This window comes from Tenrec ecaudatus, chromosome 14, assembly GCF_050624435.1.
Source record: "Tenrec ecaudatus isolate mTenEca1 chromosome 14, mTenEca1.hap1, whole genome shotgun sequence".
Taxonomy (NCBI): domain Eukaryota; kingdom Metazoa; phylum Chordata; class Mammalia; order Afrosoricida; family Tenrecidae; genus Tenrec; species Tenrec ecaudatus.
The window spans coordinates 113,765,294-113,788,006 of NC_134543.1; the positions used below are offsets into that span (position 1 = coordinate 113,765,294).

Sequence of the window (22,713 nt, forward strand, 5' to 3'; positions counted from 1 at the left end):
CTTTGAGACAGATCAAGAAAAGGAGAAAACGTTAAAATCTCTCTACCCCAAGCACCAATGCTGAAGACCAAGCAATTACACCTACAAACCCTTAACGACAAGACTTTCCCAAGGAGAAATCCTGAGATTTTATGAGTGCTGGGACTTTCCAGAAGGCAGGTTGGTTTAATGAGAAAGTTGTGATAAAAAGACAAGCAACGATTTTTTTACTTTGGGCACTTACTCGGCATTTCACAGATCCTCAACAAGTTTTGAGGTAGGTTAAATATTACCATTCATTGTACATTGCCAACAAAAATTTGAGCAGAGGTTATTCGGCCCCAACCACAGCAAGAGTCTTATTTCAGTCAGGAATAAAACGGTTCCTCTGATCTTTTGGATCAATCTTTCCAGATGTGGGTATAGCTTGCAAACGATTCAGGAAAACAAACCAAAAATAGAAGTCTAGATATTACAGAAATTTTACTTTGGGATATTTCTGTAATTTTCAAAATCAGTCCTATAATAGCTACACATATTTTGAAATAACCTATGTGTTCCTTTGCTTTAGAAAGAACATCTGACAAATTACAAATGAGTGTGTCACTGATTTTGTTGTTGTTCTGCTTTGGAGGGGTAAGCAAGAAGAAAACTCAGCAAGCTTTGCTTGGTGTCAGGCAGCCTTTAGATGTAGGTGCTAGGCTCAAAGTACTATGTAGAGTGCTTTGTTGGAGTTATCAAGACAAAGATGAAGAAAATAATAGGATCACCTCAGGCCACTGAACCTCATTATCATGCAACGTACAGCATTAACATATCATGGGAGCTGGCAAAGCAGTTCAGTTATCCTAACTTAAAGCCTGTTGAAACTTGCAATAACCAGAACCACAAGTAAAATTGAAAATATTCAAGTGGCATCTATAGAAGCAAAATATTTAATATTTTTAATATGATTGTGCTCTACCAGTCATGTAAATTACTCAAATGGTAACAAGTCTAATTCACTTTACTCCTTATATGCTAAAACTATTTACCAGAATTCAGCTCATCCTGACATAGGTTTCTGGGCCAGGCTTCTAAAGAATATAGTTCACTTTATTGAAACAATTGTGAAATATTAACAATACAGGATTAAGAGTGGTTACTTAACACCTGAGAAATTATGAGAGCCCCACTATTGTGCTATGAAATATAGCATTCGCCAGAACAAATTTCCAACAGTACAGACACCTACATTTCCAAATAGACCTACCAGCTCAACTCCACTTGAGTCAAAGCAGCAAAATTTTAAAACGGTCAGGGAGATGCACATGCGCACATCAGAGCATCCCCTAACCTGCTGCCTGCATGGGACTCCGGGTTGACCTCCCAAGTGGAGACGAGAAAAATGACTTAAGTCCCCGCTCGGTGCTGGTCTACCCGACTTTTTGCCCAGGGGCACAGGGAGGGAGTTGGGGGAGTAGATGAGGGTACATGCAGGGAAAGGAGTATTGAAGCCTTTATTTCAGTGTCCGCAAAGTTGATTGTAGAAGTAAAAAGTTTCTACATTAAAAAGTTCATATAAATTATATGAATTACAATTTTCTTAAAAGTCAGGATGAAATGTTCTGCATAGGACAAAGGATATGCCTAAGCAACATATCATATTTGCACAAGGCCACTGAATGTCACGGATGTTAGTAACAGATGAAAAAGCGTAAGTCTATTGCAGACTGAGTCAAGATTTCAGAGTCTGGTATTCTGTAAGCCCAAGGCTGTAAACGACTCTTACTATACAAACACTGTAATGACTGGATACAGAGTTTTGTGTAGGAACTCTTGTGCTTCTGGTTGGCACATCATCTACTTAATATGTGAAATTAATAACAGACATTTGTGAGAGGTTGTGCAAAACTACTGTATTTACAAAAATGGCACAAAAGTGAATTCAACAGTCGATGCACATGCATACTTCATTCACGTCATCAACAACAAAAGGCATTCTAACGCTACAGACTGACTAAAAAGGAGTATTAGTCTCAACAGCAGCTACTAAGCACTAGTTACATAAGTTATACCAGAATGGGCAAATATTGCCCAAGTACATTTCTACTGTTAAAGCTGAAACAGGTTTAAGGCCATTCAAGTTCAAGCAAAGAGATCCAAATCTTTCAGAGACCCATCTATTTGTTTGTGTTGGAAATACGTGACTTTTCTCTCAACTTGTGGCCTTAAACTTCTGTTTTACAAGTCCAAAAGGAAAATACAGCATAAATCAATAAAGGTTACATTAAATTAGAAGAACACACAAAGCTACCGTTAAGATGAAGTACGGAACATCAAAACATGAAGCTTGTAAAACTTGCTTGTTACTGTGAGAACCAGTCCTTCACTGGAGCGAGACAATATATACAATTGTTTTCAAGTAGATTACTTTGTAACTCTAACATGTCCTTTTCATCAGTGCAGTTAAACTAATAAAAAAAATTCTACATATGCCCTTACAATAGCAACACGCACGCACGCGCGCACACACACGCACGCCTATCAATCTCAAATGAGTTGGTGAAGTGAAAGGAAATAAAAAGCAGAGAAGTAACATATTAAGAAGAAATAATGGGAAGTAGAAGATTCATGCAGTTCAGCTCTTTAATCAGCCAGCCAGCTTGCTAGCGACAAGGGATGGCTTCCGCTGCGGAAGGTCCTGCGGAGTGGGGATGTGGTCGCCAGTGACCTCCGTCTTCTCTGGGGCAGCAGTAGGAAGTTGCTTGTTCTTCATTTTTGCTTTAGCCATGTTGTAATCCCCAGAATCAAAATATTTTTGCTATAAGAAAAGTTTAAAAAAGGAGAGAATTCAGACATGAGTTTAAAAACTTTCATATTGTAAATATACTGGTTTAAAATGTAAATGCAACTTACACTGTCAGTGTTAATAATTTAGGCTAAAAATTTCAAACAAAATATGTCAGATAAAAAAATAATTAAATCCCTGCAGCAAGTTCTAGTACACTTTGAAAACTAAACAAAAGGAGAAGTCTGGCTGCAACCCCTCCTTCGTTGGACTTCTTTCTATCACTGATCCCAACACAGAGAGTCACACTGCCCTTGGCATCGAGCTATGTGGAGGTCCATAGTCCCAGATTTAAAGAAATGAAAATCTCTCATTACGAATGGAGCAATCAGACTGAAACTCTGGTTTAAATTATGTTGAAAATAAAAACAAATAGTACATCAAATAACATTTCGAACTTGCCATCCCCTCACCCCCCCCAATTAACCTCTCCACTAAAAAATAAGCAAAATCCTCACTGCCATGGACTCAGTGACCCTAGGAGGGTGACTGACTCAGGTCACAGTGCAATTGCCCCCTGTCTGGGTGTGTCTGATGCAGTTAATCCTTAAAGGACCAGACAGCCGCCTCGTTCTTCCAAAGAGCAGCTGGTAGTTTTGAACTACTGGCCTTGCAGTTAGCAGCTGAACATTACCTAGTATGCCACCAGGGCTCCTCAATCAACCTTGTCAACTATTAAAACTATTTGTAACTTTTGGTGCTCTGTCATCTAGAACAAGCATTTTGGCAAGAAGTTATATCATATTTAACTAAAGCAGTTCACTGAAAAGAAAAAAATATCAAAGCGAAGGTTAAAGGTATGTGCTATGGAAAACGGGAGCTATAACTTCTCACCAAAAATTATCGAAATGCACATCCCCATAGCTCCTTTGATAAAGTCTTGGGGACGTGGTGGTTTATAAGTGGGCTGCTAGCCACAACTCCACCGTTTGATGCCGCCAGGGGCTCCACAAGAGGAAGATGACACTTTCCCCTCCGATAAACACTGGCCACCTCCGAAACCCACAGGGGCAGCTATACTCTGCCCTACCGGGGTGCTGAGTCAAACTGACACAATGGCAGCAAGTTTTTTTAAATCTTTACACCACTGTGCCGATTTGATTCTTCACACCACTGTGCTCACTGTAGCTTTACCATTAAAATACAATCTGTGATAAGTTTCTCAGTTTATCTGTTCCAGAGTAAAACTAGGTTTTTTTTTTTTGTTTAATTTGCTTGGCTTCTGACTTCCATCTGTTTTGTGTAGCTCACATTAACTGAGTGCCTGCTATCCCCGGTGAGAACTGTGTGAGAGGCACTGTTTGAGTGCTGGACGGAGACACAAAGATGGACAACAGTCAAGCAAGTTAATTACTATTTTAAGTATATAAAGAATGTCTAAAGGAGGGGCCCCTAACACTAGCTATAGTGAGTGAGTTTAGATCAGCAGTTCTCAACCTGTCACCCAATTCATAACAGTAGCAAAATTACAGTTATGAAGTAGCAACGAAAATAATTTTATGGTTGGGAGTCACCCTAACATGAGGAACTGGGTTAAAGGGTTGCGGCATTAGGAAGGTTGAGAACCGCTGGTTTAGACTAAGGTTGAAGGAAGACAAAACTGTTCTGGGAACTTACAGCTTAGTAAAATAAAAGACTGCCGAGTGGCCTTGCTGGCTGGAGAGTCTAAAGTTAGTGTTGCTTTTCATGTAATGTGGAACACACAGGACTAACAAGGAAAGTTGGACTAGGTCCTGCCAAGGCTTGCTGCAGCTTCACTTCTACATATTTTGAAATGAACGTTGGGAGGATCAAGAATAATTTGAATTAGACCGAGAGCTGGCTCTGGGGGAGAACACACAGCTTGCGAAATTACTCACTGAGCCTAAAGACACAGTGAGAAATTTAAGACATGATGTAATTTTTAGGAAGAATTCTCCTAAGCCAGTGTTGAACCTGGGTTTTTATTAATAACATTTCCCAATAAGTAGAAATTCAACATAAGGGAGAACAGGCCTGCAAAAGGCAGGAATTTGCTTAGAGAATCAGCAAAGACAATTATGTAACAAAGATGTCAGAGACAGCCCCTCATAGAAGGGTTACAAGGAGTCCACCAGGCTGCAGTATAACACTGGTTCTTTGAGGTTTCCTCATCCCCTCCCACTATCATGACCCCAGTCCTGCTTTTAGTTCCAAGTAGATGGAAGCAGGTGCAGATAAGAGCCCACACACACAGAATCCAGGTCAGATAAACCCCTCAGGAGCAGAAATGGGAGTAGCGATACCAGGAGGTTAGGGCAAAGGTTGGGAGGAAGGGGGAACTGATCACAAAGACCGTTGCATAATTCACTCCACTGCCCAGGGGTATGAACAACAGAAAGGTGAGTGAAGAGACACAGTAGTCAGTGTAACGTATGAAAATAATAATAATTTATAATTTATCAAGGGCTCAAGAGGGTGGGAGATGAGGGAAAAAGAGAAGCTGCTACTAAGGGCTCAAATAGAAAGTTAATATTTAGAAAATGATGATAGCAACATATGTACAAATATGCTTAATACAATTGATGAATGGAATGTTGAGAGCTGTAAGAATCCCCAATAAAATGATTAAAGAGTTAAAAAAAAGATGCCAGAGAAAAATATTAATGTGTTAATTCTTTAGGTGGTGTGAACTAATTGTGTTCTCTCACTGAAACCCACAGGTAAAATTGTTCAACACAATTTTACATTTCTTTGTGAGTTTTAAAAATAATAATCTTTAAAAATTAACATATTCTGGACCACTTGGATAACAGTATGCAAATCATAGATGGGTACGGTTCCATCTCCCTTCCCAACAGAAGGGGCCACATTTACATCACCGGCAGTACTTACCACACTCTATTACACCAACTTCAAGATAAAATTCATACAAATTCTAATCTAAAAATATTTGAAGTCGTAAACAATTGAAGCTAGTGGACGATTACAAAGTCTTAATGTTGGAGCAGCCTCAGCATAGGTAAGGCTTACGATGAATAAAAGAATGTTCTCTAAATACAAATCCAAAATTTAAAAGAAAGATTGTACAATTCATTTTATAACTAAAACCTCATCTGATGTGAAATTAGTTCCATAATTTGACTCAACACATAAGGCAGTTTCCAAAAGTTTGTGGAAAATGGAACTAAAAGGACAACTGGATTTTTTCACACCCTTCCTGAAAGGCCCTTGTATACATTTACCTTGCTCTCTCCATCATGAACATGGTTACTTCACTCTGCTTTGTCCATTTATCCTCTGAATTTATGATCTCTATGGTTCTATTGTATTTATTTATCACAGCTTATTTATCTAGTTTTCTGCTAAACTGTATTACTGCTTCTAATTACAGTTAAATCTTCAATCCTTTTAAGACCCCTTTTCCTTTATTTGGAAGTATGTTTTTAAATTAATTCATAAGAAAGTGGTCTTTCTAAGAATGTGAACATTTTAATGTCTTAATTCACACTTTTTAAAAGGAGAGTGATTCATTTAAAATTTTACACATACAAACTTCAAACTCACCAGTTGGCATTGCTTTAAATGTTTTTCTATTTTAGTTGTATGCATACCACTGTGTGATTGAGCGAATGTACATTTCATTGATTTCTGTCACGGATAAACATTTCCCTACGGACTTAATATTTCTCTATTAAAATGGCCTTTTATGCACCATATTATCTCACTTACTCTTTATGGTACAGAAAGATTTACATTTTTATATAGTTTGGTTCTTCCTTATCATTCCTATTATTTCAAAGTTGTGAATATTAATCTTCATGAAAGACAAAAATACATCCTATTTTCTGCTACCTAAAAACAATTTATTAAAATGCTTTCTACCTAATATACTCAGATATATAAAAACAAATACATCTTAAAGCATATAAAATATTAGTATATTTAAGAAGAAACATGATATGGCATCTGATTCAATAAATTGATTCTCTTTGGTAAATACAATTTTGTCCACTTCACTGTATGGTAATCTCATCCTAGTGAAAATTAAGCACTTAATAAGTGTTATGTGGAAATCACCTTTTAATTAATCAGTTAGAAATTTTAAAATAGGGGCAGCATGGCTATAAATGGCTGCTTTTGAAGAGAATAAAGAGTAGATTTTAGACATGCCTGGGCTAGCTTGCTTATCATCTCTATAAAGACGGGTTCTGTTATAATCTACAACTTTCTACATAATTGAAATCAATCATTATTAAAATATTAAAGAGTTGCAGATACATATAAAATGCTATGCACACACATACACATAAGGGGCTTTGAAACATTTTTGAAAATTCCATTATCTTTTAACTCCATTTGCCCATATACTTTCCGAAGCTCCCTCAATTCTGTGACTGGTAAGGTATTGATATACATCAATCTACCAGTACTTTGTACTCAGGGCTTAGGCATTTGACTATCGCACATGAGAACTTACCCCTTTCTGCAATCGTTTCCTTAAAAAATCTGACCCTCCAGGCTTTTGTCCCAGATGAGGATACCTTGCTTTTAATTTCGCTTCTTCAGCTTTCTCCGGACTAGTCACTTTATCTTCCATTTCCTGAAATGATTTTAAACAAGTTTATCGTTCTCTGCGACAAGTACAATGTAAAATAATTCACCTCTTAATATACGGACTCTGAGTTGTTTTCCAATCCAAGTAACAAAGCATCTGACTAAGAAATCAAGCACAGAACCTTTTTAAAACATCTCTACTTGTTTTTCAAATTATCCATGTGATGCTCTATTATAGCTCTGATGCGTGTGCAACACCCCACACACGGGGTAAAAATATCAAGACAGCTCAGCTCTGCAGTCTCACTTGTCATTACTTTCCAGTCATGTAGAACACATTTATAGTCAGTCACCTTGTAGGGAACTCGTCAGATCTTTATCTACACAGAATCCTCATACTTTTAAAAACAAAGAGTTCTTTGTCTCTTGTTTTACCCAAGTTATGTGACATGCTAAGATTTCTTACTTGAAGTTAACATCTAATTGATCAAATAGATAAAACAACCAATTTATATACCTACAGTCGTATTAAAAATGCAGAATACTGAATAAATACAGAATAATAACCGTATATACTTGAGTGTAAGCCGACCCAAATATCAGCTGAGGCACCTAATTTTACCACAAAAACTGCACCAAAACATGTGCTGGAAAAACTTGAGCTTATACACGAATATATACAGTAATATAGACATGTTCAGTAAACAAGATGGGGGGGATCATATCTCATCTCCTCAAGCTTCCTTATTTCCAAAGGGTAGGCCTTGACCCTCCATTCTCCTTTACTCTGATGCCAACTGCACTCTACTTCTAAGCTGGGTTGGATCAGTCTCCAGGCCACACTCTCTGACGCCTCTGGTCTCAGGCACTGCCACTTCAGACAGGTCCATACACCCGGCTCACGCTCTGCTGCTGCTGCAAGAACGGGTTATCTTCGCTGCCAGGGGATGGATGGATCATGAAATTTGACCAACCCCTGCTAATTAGTGTTACACGAACCCTATTTGCATAGCTCCACTTAGTCATTTGGTGAGAGACTTGGGCCGAGAAACCACATTAAGAAACCATGTCAATCCCCGTGAACTTTTAAAAGCCCTCCTCCTATATACTGTCTAATTAATGTTTAGATCAAAGATCTCATCCTTTAATATATACAAAACCTATTTCCTGACCAAGCAATGTCAATATTTTATTTCCAGTCCTTTTTAATACCAATCTTGATAAGGTCTACCTTCTTTCCAAGAGCTGTATTTTACCAAGAAACAGTGTCACTTTCAGGTTAGCACTGCAGAAGAAGGAACCAGGAGAAACAAAGCTGCCCTGAGGTGGGAAGCGGGGCCCACTTTCTAGCTAGTGAACCATTTTGGACAGCAAATAAACAGACAAAATTACTTATCAAACCTTCCAGGTTATTTATGATTAGTACAAAAGCAGAAATGTTGAGTCCATTCATTACGCATCTCTACTGTTTTATACATATCAATTAGATCTATCCATCTAGTAATTATTAAAGAAATCACCTCACAATTTTTGCATACATTTTCCTTAAAATTAGTCATGCACGTTTAACAATCTTATTTGCTTTATGTATTGTTAACATTTCCTTCACCTTGAGCAACTTTCTTGTGTGTTTACATCTCATTCTTAGACTTGGGAAAATTTTAAAGAAAGTGGTTGTTATCAAACATGCTTGACTATGACGGGGCTACTCTATGCATTTCCCCCTTCTGCTGAGCGTTCTCCTATCTCGTCTGTTAGGCTGCAATGTTTCATTTCATACATCTATGCTGATTTTCACTCTTTAGAGTGGTCATATCATTCAATCACTTGGTAGACACAATATTAAAATGGTGTGGTCTGCTGGATAGAAATTAAACTGAGGTGATGCTGCTGCTCATTCCATTCAAGAAGGGCATGTTCCAACAACAGCTCTCAACTGCAAAGTGCATGATGCAAATCGGCCAGTGCACAATGGCCTCAAGCTATAGGTATATTTCATAATATAAAAATGAACATGTTTATGTACAACACAAGACTACCACACTTCCGCTGTAGTGGTGTGGCTGCTGCGCCCTGGCAGGGACATATGTGCTGCTGGTCCCGCTCTGTGCCTTCCTTACCTACCTGCTGTCCCACTGTGCTGGCAGCAAGATGGCTCATAAGCAAATATATTATTTGGACAAATACTTCAGTGAACATTATGAAGACCAGCACATCATGTTACCCAGAGAACTTTGCAAACAAGCACCCGAACCCCATTTAATGTCCAAAGGAAAGTGAAGGAGACTGGTGTTCTCTCGGCATCTAGGCTGGGTACCTTTCGTGACTCATGAGTCAGAAAAATGAAGACTACATAGGGATTTCCAATGAAATCTTTTTCAAGCTTTAATGTTTATGTGTACATATGGTGTAATATTTAGTGAATACTTGAAAAAAATGCACAAATCATTCATCTCCACCTGTTCATGAGCTGTATTCTTCACAGCAACAAAGCTTAAATAACTGTAAATAAATTACTATATGGTATGTAAGACATAATTTTCCTTTAATCAGTCTTTCTGAGTCTAAGTAAAATGCCTGTTGGACTTTTACCTGTTACTTTGTTTATAATAAAGTTTCTGTGTTTCATTTGCTACTATTGGAAGTAAAAAAAAAAAAAAACAGAAAAAAAAAGGTGGTTTAACCTTGAACAAAATAATGAATATTTGGTATACATAGAACATTAATTACATATCGTCTATGTAATTAATGTCTCTTTGGGAGGTTTTTCCAAGAGTGATTTAAGTTCTATCTGATTTGTGCCTAGTAAGTTTATAGCGGCGAGCCCTCATGTAAGACAGGACGATGGTGAATTCATTACAGACGCTGGAGAAACCCTCTAAGTTTAAGGCGATCAGTTAGATTGGAAGATGGGCTGGGTCACTATACAGCATCCTTCCTCTCTGTGGCTCGACTGTCACTGCAGACATCGACTGTGAGCGCACAAAGGTGTTCCTACTGCTGCAACAGTGGACTTGAGAGGCGGGAGCTTCCCTTAGGCTTCCCTGTACAGTTGTTTTGAAAGTACACTGGCTGAAAAGAGCTCCGCGATCGCTGCAACCTCAGGTCCAGCACCGTCCAGTGCAGGGAGGCGTGTTAAGAAGCGCTGGTGGCACGGTGCTCAAGTGCTCTATTGCGTACCAAAATGTTGACAGTTGAAGCCCACGACTCCCTACAGAACAGACTGGATTATAGTCGCTGTGGGTGTTAAGTATACCCTGTGAGGCAGTTCTACTGTCTTATAAAAGCCTCGTCTTTATCCCCAGGAGTGGCTGGTGGTTTTGGACTGCTAACCTTGTGATTAGCATCGCAGCATAACCCACTATACCACTATCACGCTCCCACTCTGGTCTATGGAGATGGTAGAAGTTAGAATCAACATTAAGACACCTAACAACAGAATGGAATCCTTCATCCCTGGGTGGCATAATGGCTTTTGTCTTTGGTTACTAGCTGCAAGGATGGCAGTCTGAACCCACCCAGCAGCACCAGCAAAGAGCAGCGTGGCAATGGACTTTCCTAGGATTACAGCCATCGAAAACCTGCTGGAGCAGTTTGCTCTGGCACACACGGGACTGCTCTGAGTCAGAAGAACAAAGTTGATGGCAGTAAGTTTTAATGGCGCCCTGCACTTCTGCTAAGACAATTCCGCTTCCTTGAATTGAGAACTCTCCACTTCTTTAGCTCATCAGTTCTCTGTAGTTCAGCTATAAGGCATCGGGAGCAGGAGACTGAGGCTCAGAACAGGGTGGCTCCTGCAGGGGCACTTTTACTGCAATCTCTAGAAATACCACCTTCCCTCCTTTTTCTCAGCCACCCCTTCTAAAGGTTGGTCACTGAACCCCTAGTTACAGGACATTAACCGATCAAATCAGTAAATTAGCAATGTTCTGCTATATTCATATTAAAAAAAACCCAGAGAAACAGAATTTAGTGTGAATTTATATTTCTGGCCATCATTAACAAATTTGATTTGAATCATGCACCAAACAACTAGGGAATATATATTCTTAAGCACAATGGACAAACTCACTAAATACTAGGCCATAAACCAAGTATGTGGTAGAGTGAAACGTCTTAATCTGGCTCCTCTTCCCCCATCTCTGACTCCCAATAACTATGTGTTAACACTAAGACAGGGGACTGGTCAGTTTTAGTTGCTACTCCCCTAGCTGAAGATGAGCCATCTCGGAAGTGGCAAGATTCCATGACATGTGAGTAAATCACCAGTGGAGCACGATGGAAATTTCTGTCTGAAGTGGTAGAGGCATCAGAGACGAGGAGAGGCAGGGCAAGGTAATCATGCAAACAGTGCAGGGGAGCAGCACAGACACTGGAATTGTACGGCAGAGCGGCAGCTCACTTCCAGGGCCACAGAGGTCAAGGGCCCAGCTGAGATGCTGAGAGCTGGCACTGCTATGGACACGGATTCCTTCATCTTTTCTGATCCCGGCTGTGGTAGCCTATGAACGTCCTGATTAAACCTCTATAACTGTAAATACTGTCTGAGCTCGGGGAGACCGCTGCAATGCATCAAACCACTAGAAAGTATACTTTGTGGGAGGAACAAATTATTAGAACAGGGGCCAAAAAGGATGGAGGCATGCCTGACTTCTGCCTTACGGCAATTGGTCTTGGGTTTATGTGATGGATTCTCCTCCCTTGAGTACCCCCCCCCCCCAGGAAGTCTGATGTGGTTTCCACAGTTTCCACAAAGTCTTCATTTGGTCATGTTCACCCAGATTACCATAACCATCTATAACAATTCATGTGAAGTAACAATCAACATTAACAATCTAAAAATAAAATTTCTTATAAATCCGACACCAAAATCCCCACCCCCCCCATTACCATCAAATCAGCTCTGACTCATAAAGAGTTTACACAGGACTTCCAACTGTCTACTTCTTTACAGGGGCAGTTTCCTTTCTTTCTGCTCAAAGCGGCTGTGGGCTTCAACCTACCAGCAGCCCTGCACGTCCTCTGACAGCACCGCCGGGGGCCTTGGCAATTAAAACGATTACTAGGTTACTCATCGTTAAAAAAGAAAATCGCAAAACAGAGGAAGGACTGTTATGTAAGGATGTACCTAACCAGCCAAGAAATGTCGACTATCAGAAACTGGGAGTGCAAAGAAGCACCCTTCCCTAGCCTCCAAAACGGAGTCAATAAGTGTGTTTTTATAGGCCAAAAAGGGGGAAAGAAAACCATGAGAATTAAAAGTCTTAGAATACACTGATGACAAATTGAAAACACACATCTCAAATGTGGATACTACGAGTGTCGCTAAGGAATGATGATTAAAGAGTTAAGCTCACACACTCAACTTAAGAAGCTAGACAACGAAAGAACCCCAAAAGGAATAGGGGAAAACAATAAGCAGATGCTAACGAAACAGAAAAACTACGATACAATAAAAAACTGCCCTTGAGCCAATAGGGCAGGTGGCACTGCCCCTTTGGGATTGAGAGTCTAACTCATCTCTCTCCCACAGGAGTGGCTGGTAGTTTCGAACAGCTAACTTTATGGTGATCAGCCCCCCATGGAAGCACTGTGCACCAGGCCTCTTGAAGGGATGTATAGTATCAACAAAAGGTGAATGACACACAAATCTGGTTTTAAATTTTTATCCTTAAAAAAGTTTTTATGGTTAGAAAGTAATTCGACTGGATTTTAGACATACAAGTAGACTTCAAAAAAAATAGAATTACCTCACACTTTTTGAAGTGCCCCTGTAGATGCTGGAAATGCTAGTCACTTCATTTACTTAAACTAACACTTGGAGGGGGTGGGGGAAAGTAGTGAATTCTGAAATCTGATTTCAGTTTATAAACGGGGAAAGCAGAAACCCAGTTATTACACCAGAGATACAGTTTCCTGATGGAATTAAAGAAAAATATTTATGTAAAGGAGTAGTTGGCAAATACATATACATCAAAATAATCTCATTATACCCCATACTAGGGCAGGGTCCAACACATTAATCAATGTTAAGAACACATTGATGTAGTATATACTATTGAAATAAATTAGAAATCCTTTCTGCTAATGAACTCAAGTCACTGACAAAGAGCCAGTACTGACTTACAGTGATCCTATAGGACAGAGCAGAGCTGCCCTGTAGATTTTAAGACTTACTGCATATACTCATGCATATACAGTATATACTTATTGTATATACTTATGTATAAGCTGAGTTTTTTAGCACATTAACCTCCCTGGCAGTAATCCTGAGTGTGGCTCAGGGTAAATGTTAACTGTGTATTAAAATTTATCATACCTGGATTGTCTACTAGAGATTAAAATGAGTAATTTCTTAAGAATTACAGACCTACAATATAAAACAAATTTTATGCTAAACAATGTGCCGCTTTGGGTACAAAATTACTGACATAATTAGACCGCCAGGGAGGCTAAAAAAATTTTTATTGGAGGCTTGTACAACTCTTACCAGAATCAATACATATATCCATTCTGTCAAGCACACTGGTACATTTGTTGCCATCATCCTCAAAACATTTGCTTTCTACTTGAGCCCTTGCTATCAGCTCATTTTTCCCTCCCTTGTCAGCACACATTTTTATGCAGTTTTTGTGGTAAAATTAGGTGCCTCGGCTGATATTCGGGTAAGCTTATACTCGAGTATATATGGTAAGTCTTTCTGAAAGTAGAAAACCACTTTCTTGCAGAGCTGGTGGTGGTTTGTAACTGCTCACCTTCCAATTAGCTCAACACATAACTCACTACATCACCAGGGCCCTTTAAGTACACTTACACCCACCCCCAAACCGGGATGTAGTATAAGGACAGTGTATTGGGAGTTCATTCCACCAAGTCAGACTGTTGATCAAGCTTTCTCTTTAGAGGTTCTGAAAAGATTGCATAACAGTGTGTGACAAAAAAAGCCTGATTTGTGGCAGACGGGGGTTTTGCCACCACGACAATGCACCTGCTCACTCAGCCTCGGTGCACCAGTTTGGGGAAAGGAACATGCCTCTCTTCTCTTGCCTCACGCACGTGACCTCGCTCTGCATGACTTTTTATTTCTGTGAATGAAGAGGGACATGAAAGGACAGCAATTTGACTACGTAGAAGAGGTGGAAAAAAATAAAAAGAGTGAGGTTCTGTCAGTCATCCAACAAGATGAGTTTGAAAAATGTTTCCAAGAATGGAACTGCCGATTTGACAAATGTATTATGTTAATGGAGAGTAGTACTTTTATTTATTTAAATACATAGCTTTTGTGTGTGGGGGGGGTTTCCAGTTTTGTTTGGGCACCCCTTGTATGTATAAAGAAAACATTCAACTAATCAACTATTTGTAGTTAATTATGGACTGAAAATTTGGCGGAGTGACGGTTACCACTATTTAGCCTTCAGCACAGAATTACACAGCAGCAACTGTAATAAAAATCTGACCAGACTAAGCAATTTCTCCTCTCCTTGCTCAGCAATATGCTCGCTGACGCAGTGACTGATGAATAAGTAGAAAGGATAAATGGAAGCCAACAAGTTCTTTGTGAAATTGCCAGGAAGGCACTAATACTGCATCAACCTCTATGGAAAATCACCGCTGTCCCATTAAATCCTTGCTGTTTGCCAGGCCTGCCATGTAATGAGTGTTCCACAGACGTCTCCTGAATTAACAAATACACTATGCTCCAATTGCTTAAACAAAGCTAAGCTACTTCCTAACCCTTGACGATTACATCATCACCTTATCTTCAAAAACATTTCATGTTATACCATAGGCCCTTAAGGCTCACACACAGGCTTTGGTAAGTATTAGGAATCTCACATAATAGCACAGACAAAGCTGGCAAACTTGCATTATCAAACACAGAATTAAGACAGCATAGCCATTGTTTACAGGAAATATTTTCAACAGTGTTTCTCTTTTTCTAATTCCAAAAATGCAACTTTTCCAAGATGTTTTACTAATTTAATCTGATGAATCTTATTAAGAGGGGGTTGCTTAGTGACGCTATGGGCAAGGCATTGGGGTGCTACCTGTTGGGTTGGTAGTTCAAAACTACCAGGTGCTAAGGTGCTACACAGAAGATGAGGCTGTCTGGTTGGAAGATTTAGTCTTAGAAACCCTATATAGGGCCACTAAGAGTTGGAATCAACCCAATGGCAATGGGTTTGTTGTTACTATATACATACATCCTTCTGGTTTCGTTCAGATTTCGTCAGTGGCTGTGACGGTTAACTGTATGAATCAATGTGGCTAAGCCATCGTGTCCGACTATTTGGCCAGACACTAGTCTGTCTAGGTGCTACCAAGTCATGCACTGCGTCCTGCTCTGTGAAGGGCAGCATATGGGATTTGGTCCAGATCGTCAAGCATCTCAAAACAGCTTTTTGCCTTAGTAGTGACTGTCACCACTCCTTACCATAATCACCACCAGCTCATCCAGAGGGATTTGCCTTTATGTTTGACCCTCAATCCATGTCATGAGAATTTCTCCATGCTCCTCGCTTGTTAACTGCTCCTTTAACAGTGCAGTGTTTTTGCCCCATTTTGTTTTTTTACTTCAAAATAAGATATGTGCGGTGTGCATAGGAATTTGCTTATAGCTTTTTAAAAAGTGTGAGGACCACTGATGTAGAGAGTATTTTCTGTTTTTGATGACTGTCGATCAAGATGCCTCAACCATGAGCAATGGCAGGCACCCAATTTTCCACCTTGCTGTTATTTAACGACTTTTTTTGGTTTCATTTCCAATCATTACTTCTCTTTTGCCTCTGACTTATCACTAGCACGGTTTGGAGTCATGATGCACGTTCACGGGAGTAAACCAATTGAAAAATAGAACGCTACAATCTTCAAAAGACGCATGGTGTGCAGCCTGCGAGTAACTGCTGCTCCCGCCGGTCAAAGCATGCGCCATCGCATGGGAAACTTCTTGGACAGTGAAGTGCAGCCAATTCCGACTTCGAGCAATCCCCTATTAGGTCGTCGAGGCTGTAAACCTTTACAAGAGTCAACAGCCTCAACTTTTCCCTAGAGCAGCTGGAGGATCTAAACGGCTGAGCATGCAGTTAGGAGTCTAGCGCTTAACCAAGTAGTACAGTACATACGTAAACCAGTAACAGGCACTTAATATGACTACGAAGATCAAAGTATTATGGATTAAGTATTGTATCTTGACCCGATGGCAGTGACAGTGAGTATCGTAATATACCTGGCAGCCCAACTGCTCTGTATACAAACACATGAGCTACAGCCAACAGTTACACTCACACAGGCTTACAGGGCATGCCTGTAGCTACAAATGACTAAGTCAGTTGCCCATAAAGATGATTTCCCTTATGTGCCTTACAAGCGAAAAGGAGCTGTCCTGGCAGTGTACTCTTGACAAAATTCCTCTACTCTTCACATCACCAAACCTATAGATTTTTTAAGAAAATGTTTTATTTCATGTGAAAGTTTTGCAGCCAATGAAAGTTTCCATTTCACAATTTTTATACCAATTATTCCTCCAAATTAGTTACATGTTCCACACTGTGCCAGCCGTCTGAGTCTAGCTTTCCAGTTCTCCCATTTGCTTCAGGGTGGCCCTCACACAGCCCGTCTGTTAAGGGAACGCAGCACAGGACTTGCTTCACGAGACAACTATTGCTTGACTGCAGGTAACCTCTGGGAGCAGTCACCATGGTCTCTGGTTTCTTACGACAGAAGCCCCAGGAGTTTTTCAGTCCCTACTCATCTAGGAAGTCTGGTCTGTTTTAGGAATTTGAGTTTTGTTCTACATTTCTTTCCCATTCTATCTGAAACCTTCAATTGTGTACAACTACTGTGGATTTGAAGACAGACGACTGCATAATCTCTACCCTATTACCTCATCTATAGATTCTGGACTTGCCAGTCCTCTCTATAATTACATGAGCCAATTTCTTAAAATAAATCAGCTTCTTTTTCTCTTAAAACACACAGAGTCCCGGGATGATACAAGCACTCAATGACTAACTAGCTAAATAGTTGTTGGTCCCAGCAAAACCATATTGGGTTCTACTCTACACACAGGGTCACCACTGCCCCGCAGAATGAAAAGTACATATATAAATATATGCATACACACATGGCCTTGGTGGTGCAGTAGCTAAAGCACTCAGCTGTGAATAGGCAAGTCAGGAGACAGATGAGGCAGTCTGCTTCTGGAAAGATTCACAGCCTGGGAAACTCTGGGGCAGCTCTCCTTTGGGTCACTAGGAGCCAGAACCAACTGGATGAAAAAAGGTTTTGTTGTCTGTATACATGCATTCATTCAGCTATGGGGGAGAGGTGTTGAAGAAGTTCATGGAAAACTAAAATGAATTGATGATGGGATTTTCCCTAACACATTCAGAAGCCCCTCTGATCTACTCACTCACTGGTTCAGTTTCTCTAGAGAGCTCTAACACAGGGATCGAAGCAAAGATTTCTGTATGAACAGTCTAGCCCGCTCTTTTAATTGTAGTATTTGCACTGCCACATTATAATATTCCTTTGGCAATGGTTCCAACACAGGAGTTCTAAAGAAAATTCATTCAACTAGTATTTATTTAATCATTTTATTGGTGGCTCATACAACTCTTATCACAATCCATACATACATCAATTGAGTAAAGCACCCTTATACATTCGTTGCCCTCATCATTCTCTAAGTTTGCCTTCCGCTTGGGTTCCTGGACTCAGCTCATTTCAACTAGTATTTCTTTTATAATACCAAGGCACTAACTGAGAAAGAAAGGGGAAAAAGCAGGATCTTTGATCTCACAACGAAAACAGAATGATTTGTTTTAAGTTTCCAGTGCTTCCTTCTTCTACCCTCAGGCCCACCATATTGTCTGAGCTCAAGTGCTATTCAGAGTGGGATGGATGAATGACACAACCACCATGTCTCTGCGAAAATGTTCCAATGCTTCCACTTCGGTGATAACTTAGTGCTGTTACTAGTGCCACTCTGCAGTCCTACTTCAACTGTCCAGGGTAATACGAACAGAACTGACTTTAAGTTACAAATAACACCGGTGGCACTAAAGAGTTAAATGACCACGTGTGAGGATTTTTAAGAGAAAAGTAGTACGATAGTCACACGGTCTAGGAGACTATGTTCACTTGCTTTACCTCAAAGCTCCCTGCGGCCAGATTCTCAACACATTGGAGATTTCTTTCCAGCAAAGTACATGTCACATCCATTTAGGAGTTTACTGGTTTTGTTTGTATTTCATTTGCTTTAGTTTTAAAGTAGTATAAAAGCCATGAGATCGATCATCTATTTGCTCAGGTCTGTCCATATTTAATTAACAGCCCATTAACAAGTGAAGGGTCAGGGGCCACCTTCTCTAACAAGGATGCACACATGGCTCCAAGCACAAAAAGGAATAACTTAGGTTTTACCCTGTGCAGGGCTCATGTCTATCTTTTCAAAGCCAATAGGGTAAACTAACACAAAAGTCTACAAATATTTTGGCCAAATACGTTAAATGAGAGGTCAAACACGGTTTCAGGTCACCTAACCGGTCTCCCAAATAGAACAGGTGACACTGGCTCAGAGGATCAAGAAGTGACACTGAACATGTCCCTTATGCTTAGGCGGTAATCATGCTCGTAACACTTACAATCGGGAGCCAATTCTCAATTGAAGAAGGGACATTATGCATTCTTAACACTGTGGTATCAACAGCAGTTGCTATAAATGGCTCTCACATCAAATTTTAATGTAAAAACTCATTAGGAAAAATAACACTGAAGGTATCCATATTATTATTTAAAGGCCTAACATTAGCTGTTCAAGTAAAATCATTTCACTCTATTACGTAACACTTTGACAACACATTAATAAACCTCATAAGTCAATTAAATAGCCCACTATTGTACACAAGTCAACTTGCAGGTTGACTTCAGTTTCGTCAAGACACAGTGGACATATTTTTCTGGGTTCCTAATGCTAAGGAGTAATCAACATCACAACTATGGGACTGCTAATATCACTGCTAAAATATATACTGTAACAATACTTTTTTTGCTCTCAAAGACTTTTTTTATTGCTAATGTTAAAAAGTATCCAGCATTTCCCAGCAAAATACTCCCCCAACCATGTGGTGACTTTGCCATGATGCTATTGCCGTTTTCTTGGGCTTTTCTCCCCTGTTACTTCATAATATTTTAAACAGACTCTTCCAACTAAAGAAGAGTCTCACGGTTTAGAATATGTAAAAGGAGCAAGGAGGGAAGGGAAAAATGAGAAGCCTGATACCAAGTGCACAAACAGAAAGCAAATGTTTTGAGAATGATGATGGCAACAAATGTACAAATGTGCTAGACACAGCGGATGTATGTATGGATTGTGCTAAAGGTTGTACAAGCCCCCAATAAAATGATTTAAAAAAATATGTAAAAGGTCCAAACCCGTTACCACCAACTGGATTCCAACTCATAGGGCCCTTATATAGTTGAGTTTCAAACGCCAGATTAGGTGCATGGGTACATTAGGCAGAAATGCTTACAAAGTTCAAGGAACAGACTATGAACTACTTATGCTAATGATGTCTGGTTTTTCTTTTTTAAGAAACTGATCAACTCTTCATCAACAAGGTACGTGGGTATTCTCAAAAGCCAATCCACATGATCTGGGTAGATAATTATGGTGGAAAAGGACAAGGGCTGGCCTGGATAAAACATACAGTCTAGAACTGGAAACACAGGGAATCCAGGGTGGATGATCCCTTCAGGACCTGGGAGGGTAGAGGGAGAGTGGGTTGGAAAGGGGGAACCGATTACAAGGATCCACACGTGACCACCTCCCTGGGGGACGGACAACAGAAAAGTGGGTGAAAGGAGACATCGGACAGGGCAAGATATGACAAAATAATAATTTCTAAATTATCAAGGGTTTCATGAGGGAGGGGAAAAAATGAGAAGCTGATGCCAGGGGCTTGGGTGGAGAGCAAGTGTTTTGAGAATGACGAGGGCAATGAATGTACAAATGTGCTTTACACAATTGATGTATGGATTGTGCTAAGAGTTGTATGAGCCCCTAATAAAACAATGAAAAAAAATACAGTATATCCATAAATGAAGGAGCTCTAATGGTGTAGTGGTTCTAGGTTGGGCTGCTTCAAAGTCAGCAATTCCAGTCAACTAGCTAACTGCTCCACAAGAGAAAGATGAGATTGTCTGCCTCAGAAACGCAGTGTCAGTTCTATTATGTCCTATTGGGTCACTATGAGTCTGGGTGGACTTGATGGTAGTGAGTTATATTCCTAATTTACAGATTTCTGTCCTCTTTCCCTACCTCCGAAAGATACTATATATTACTAGTTAATCTATCTGATCAATTTAGCAAAAATAGTCCAATCCAATCTTTGGCACGAAAGAAGCCACTCCCCACAATTCCCACTTTACAGATGAGAGAAACTGAATCCTCAAGAGTTTGGTAACGACGATCACGGAATTGCAACGAACTGAAATGCCAATCCAGGTCCAGCTCCAGGCCGGACCTAGCGGTGCCGCCATTGAAGAAGCTAGCAGGCATACAAAGAAATCCGGAGAGTCCAAGAGAAAAACGAAACAACTTTAGGGAAAGTGATCACACAAACTAAAAAAAAAACCCATCGTTAAGGGCTGGGTTCTGGCTCCGGTGCCTACTTCAGCGTTAAGGCTTCGAAAGGCCAGTTGCTGGGTCGCCGGAAGGACGCTCCACGTCCCAGCACGTTGGCGGGCTCCTTCCCAGGAGGGTGCGGGCGGCCAGTTCTGCAACGACCGGGCTTCCCGAGCCGGACACCCGGCGCCCCCGGCCCGGATTCTGGGCGCGCTCCGTCCCACGCGGCGGCGCAGGCCGCCGTCAGCACCGGGCCCGCTCCGGGCCCCGGCCGGGCAGCGCGGCCCCTGGGCCTTCCGGGCTGCCCCCGGCCCACTCCGCGCACACACTCACCTTCTGCTCCTCCGCCGAGGCCGCCTCAGGCATTTCCGCGGACATGGCGCTCCCTCTGCAGACAAGACGCCGGGAAAAGATGCTATTACCAGGTGGCCCAGGCCGAGGCCATCAGGCCGCCGCCGCCGCCCCGGACCTCCCGCCCCGCTCCCCACCGCTGCCCACGCCCGCGAATATGGCGGCCGCTTTATGACGATGCGGCCTCCCACGGTGGCCGCAGGCGGGACACCTAGCCCGCCGCCGCCGTCGCCCGGGCGCCCCTTCCGCAGCGCACCCCTACCTACTTCACTCCGCCGCTCCGGCTCTGCGGCTCCCGAGCACTTCCTTTTTCCCTTCAAAGGTCGCGGCTCGCGCCTTACGTCACATCCGTCTGTGGCTGCGCGGTGCCTCCTGGGAGTTGTAGTTCGTGTGTGGGCCCGCCTCTCTCCGCGCCCTTTCCTGTCTATTCTGCACCCTCAGTTACAGGACCTTTGCGATTTCCACTGCAGGCTTGAGGACTATTGTTGGGGGGGAAGTTACTTAAGATGAAATCTCCTAATCCAGGAAAAAAAATTTTCCATGAATATAGAAAGAAAAATTTCGTTTTTGAATAAACATTAAACCAGAATACAGTACCATGCATCACAGATGGCAAAATTTTTTTTTTCATCTTTTACATATCATTACATTCCTGCTTAAGATCCCCAGTGCCTGTGGGGTTCATTCACACTCAGCGGCTCTATAGGACGGAGTAGAACTGCCCTATGGAGTTTTCAAGGTTAAAATATTTACAGACAGAAAAACAAACAAACCAAAATATTTACAGTCAACATTTTTTCTTCTGTGGAGTGACTGCTTGGATGTGTCACTGACCTTTTGATTAGCAGCTGATCGCTTAACAACTGCACCACCAGGGCTCCTTGTGTCACCCAAACTCGCTGCCATAATCCATTTGACTCAACCCCAAACTCACTGCTGTCCATTAGAGTCCCAACTCAGAGTGACTCGAATATACAGAGATCTTTGTTGTCGACTGTTGCCAAGCTCGAACGTTCTGTCACTGGAACAGCAAAAGTTGAAAAAAATCTCCATTTTCATAGCTTTGCTGCAGTCCGTTAGAAAATCTGACTTGAAAAACCTGTCCAAGCGGAGGGTGAGTCACGTGGGGTTGCCTGTTCTGGACGGAGCCAAAGGGCAGACGCTTCAGTCTAAGTGTCTCTCTTGCTCAGAGAGCATATAGTGCTGGTGTTAGTGTGTTAAAACACTGGTGTATGGCATTTTTAAAGAATTTCTGTTGTCAATGTACTGTATTGCTTGTGTTGAGATGTTTTAGGGGTCTTTCCACAACCTCGAACTGTTAACTTTGTGTTGAAGTCCTGGAAAAAATGAATTCATAAGTGTGCTTTTGGGGCCTCAGAACCAATCGTTTGCATTTCCAGGATTTCTTTTA

At 41.0% G+C, this 22,713-nt stretch overlaps 1 protein-coding gene across 2 annotated transcripts; it reads right to left on the reverse strand.

Annotated features, from left to right (window-relative positions):
* Positions 1-1,717: 1,717 nt before the first annotated feature.
* On the reverse strand, positions 1,718-21,645 carry ARPP19 (cAMP regulated phosphoprotein 19). Of its 2 annotated transcripts, none has more exons than XM_075532326.1 (4): positions 21,569-21,645; positions 21,285-21,339; positions 7,248-7,370; positions 1,718-2,782 (listed from the first exon to the last, which is right to left on the reverse strand). In XM_075532326.1, exons 2-4 carry the CDS (start codon positions 21,327-21,329, stop codon positions 2,612-2,614), a joined length of 339 nt encoding a protein of 112 aa, XP_075388441.1. In that variant the 5' UTR covers positions 21,330-21,339; positions 21,569-21,645; the 3' UTR covers positions 1,718-2,611. The 2 variants fall into 2 exon arrangements, with proteins under 2 accessions (XP_075388441.1, XP_075388442.1); XM_075532327.1 differs by having other exon boundaries at positions 21,565-21,633.
* Positions 21,646-22,713: the final 1,068 nt, after the last annotated feature.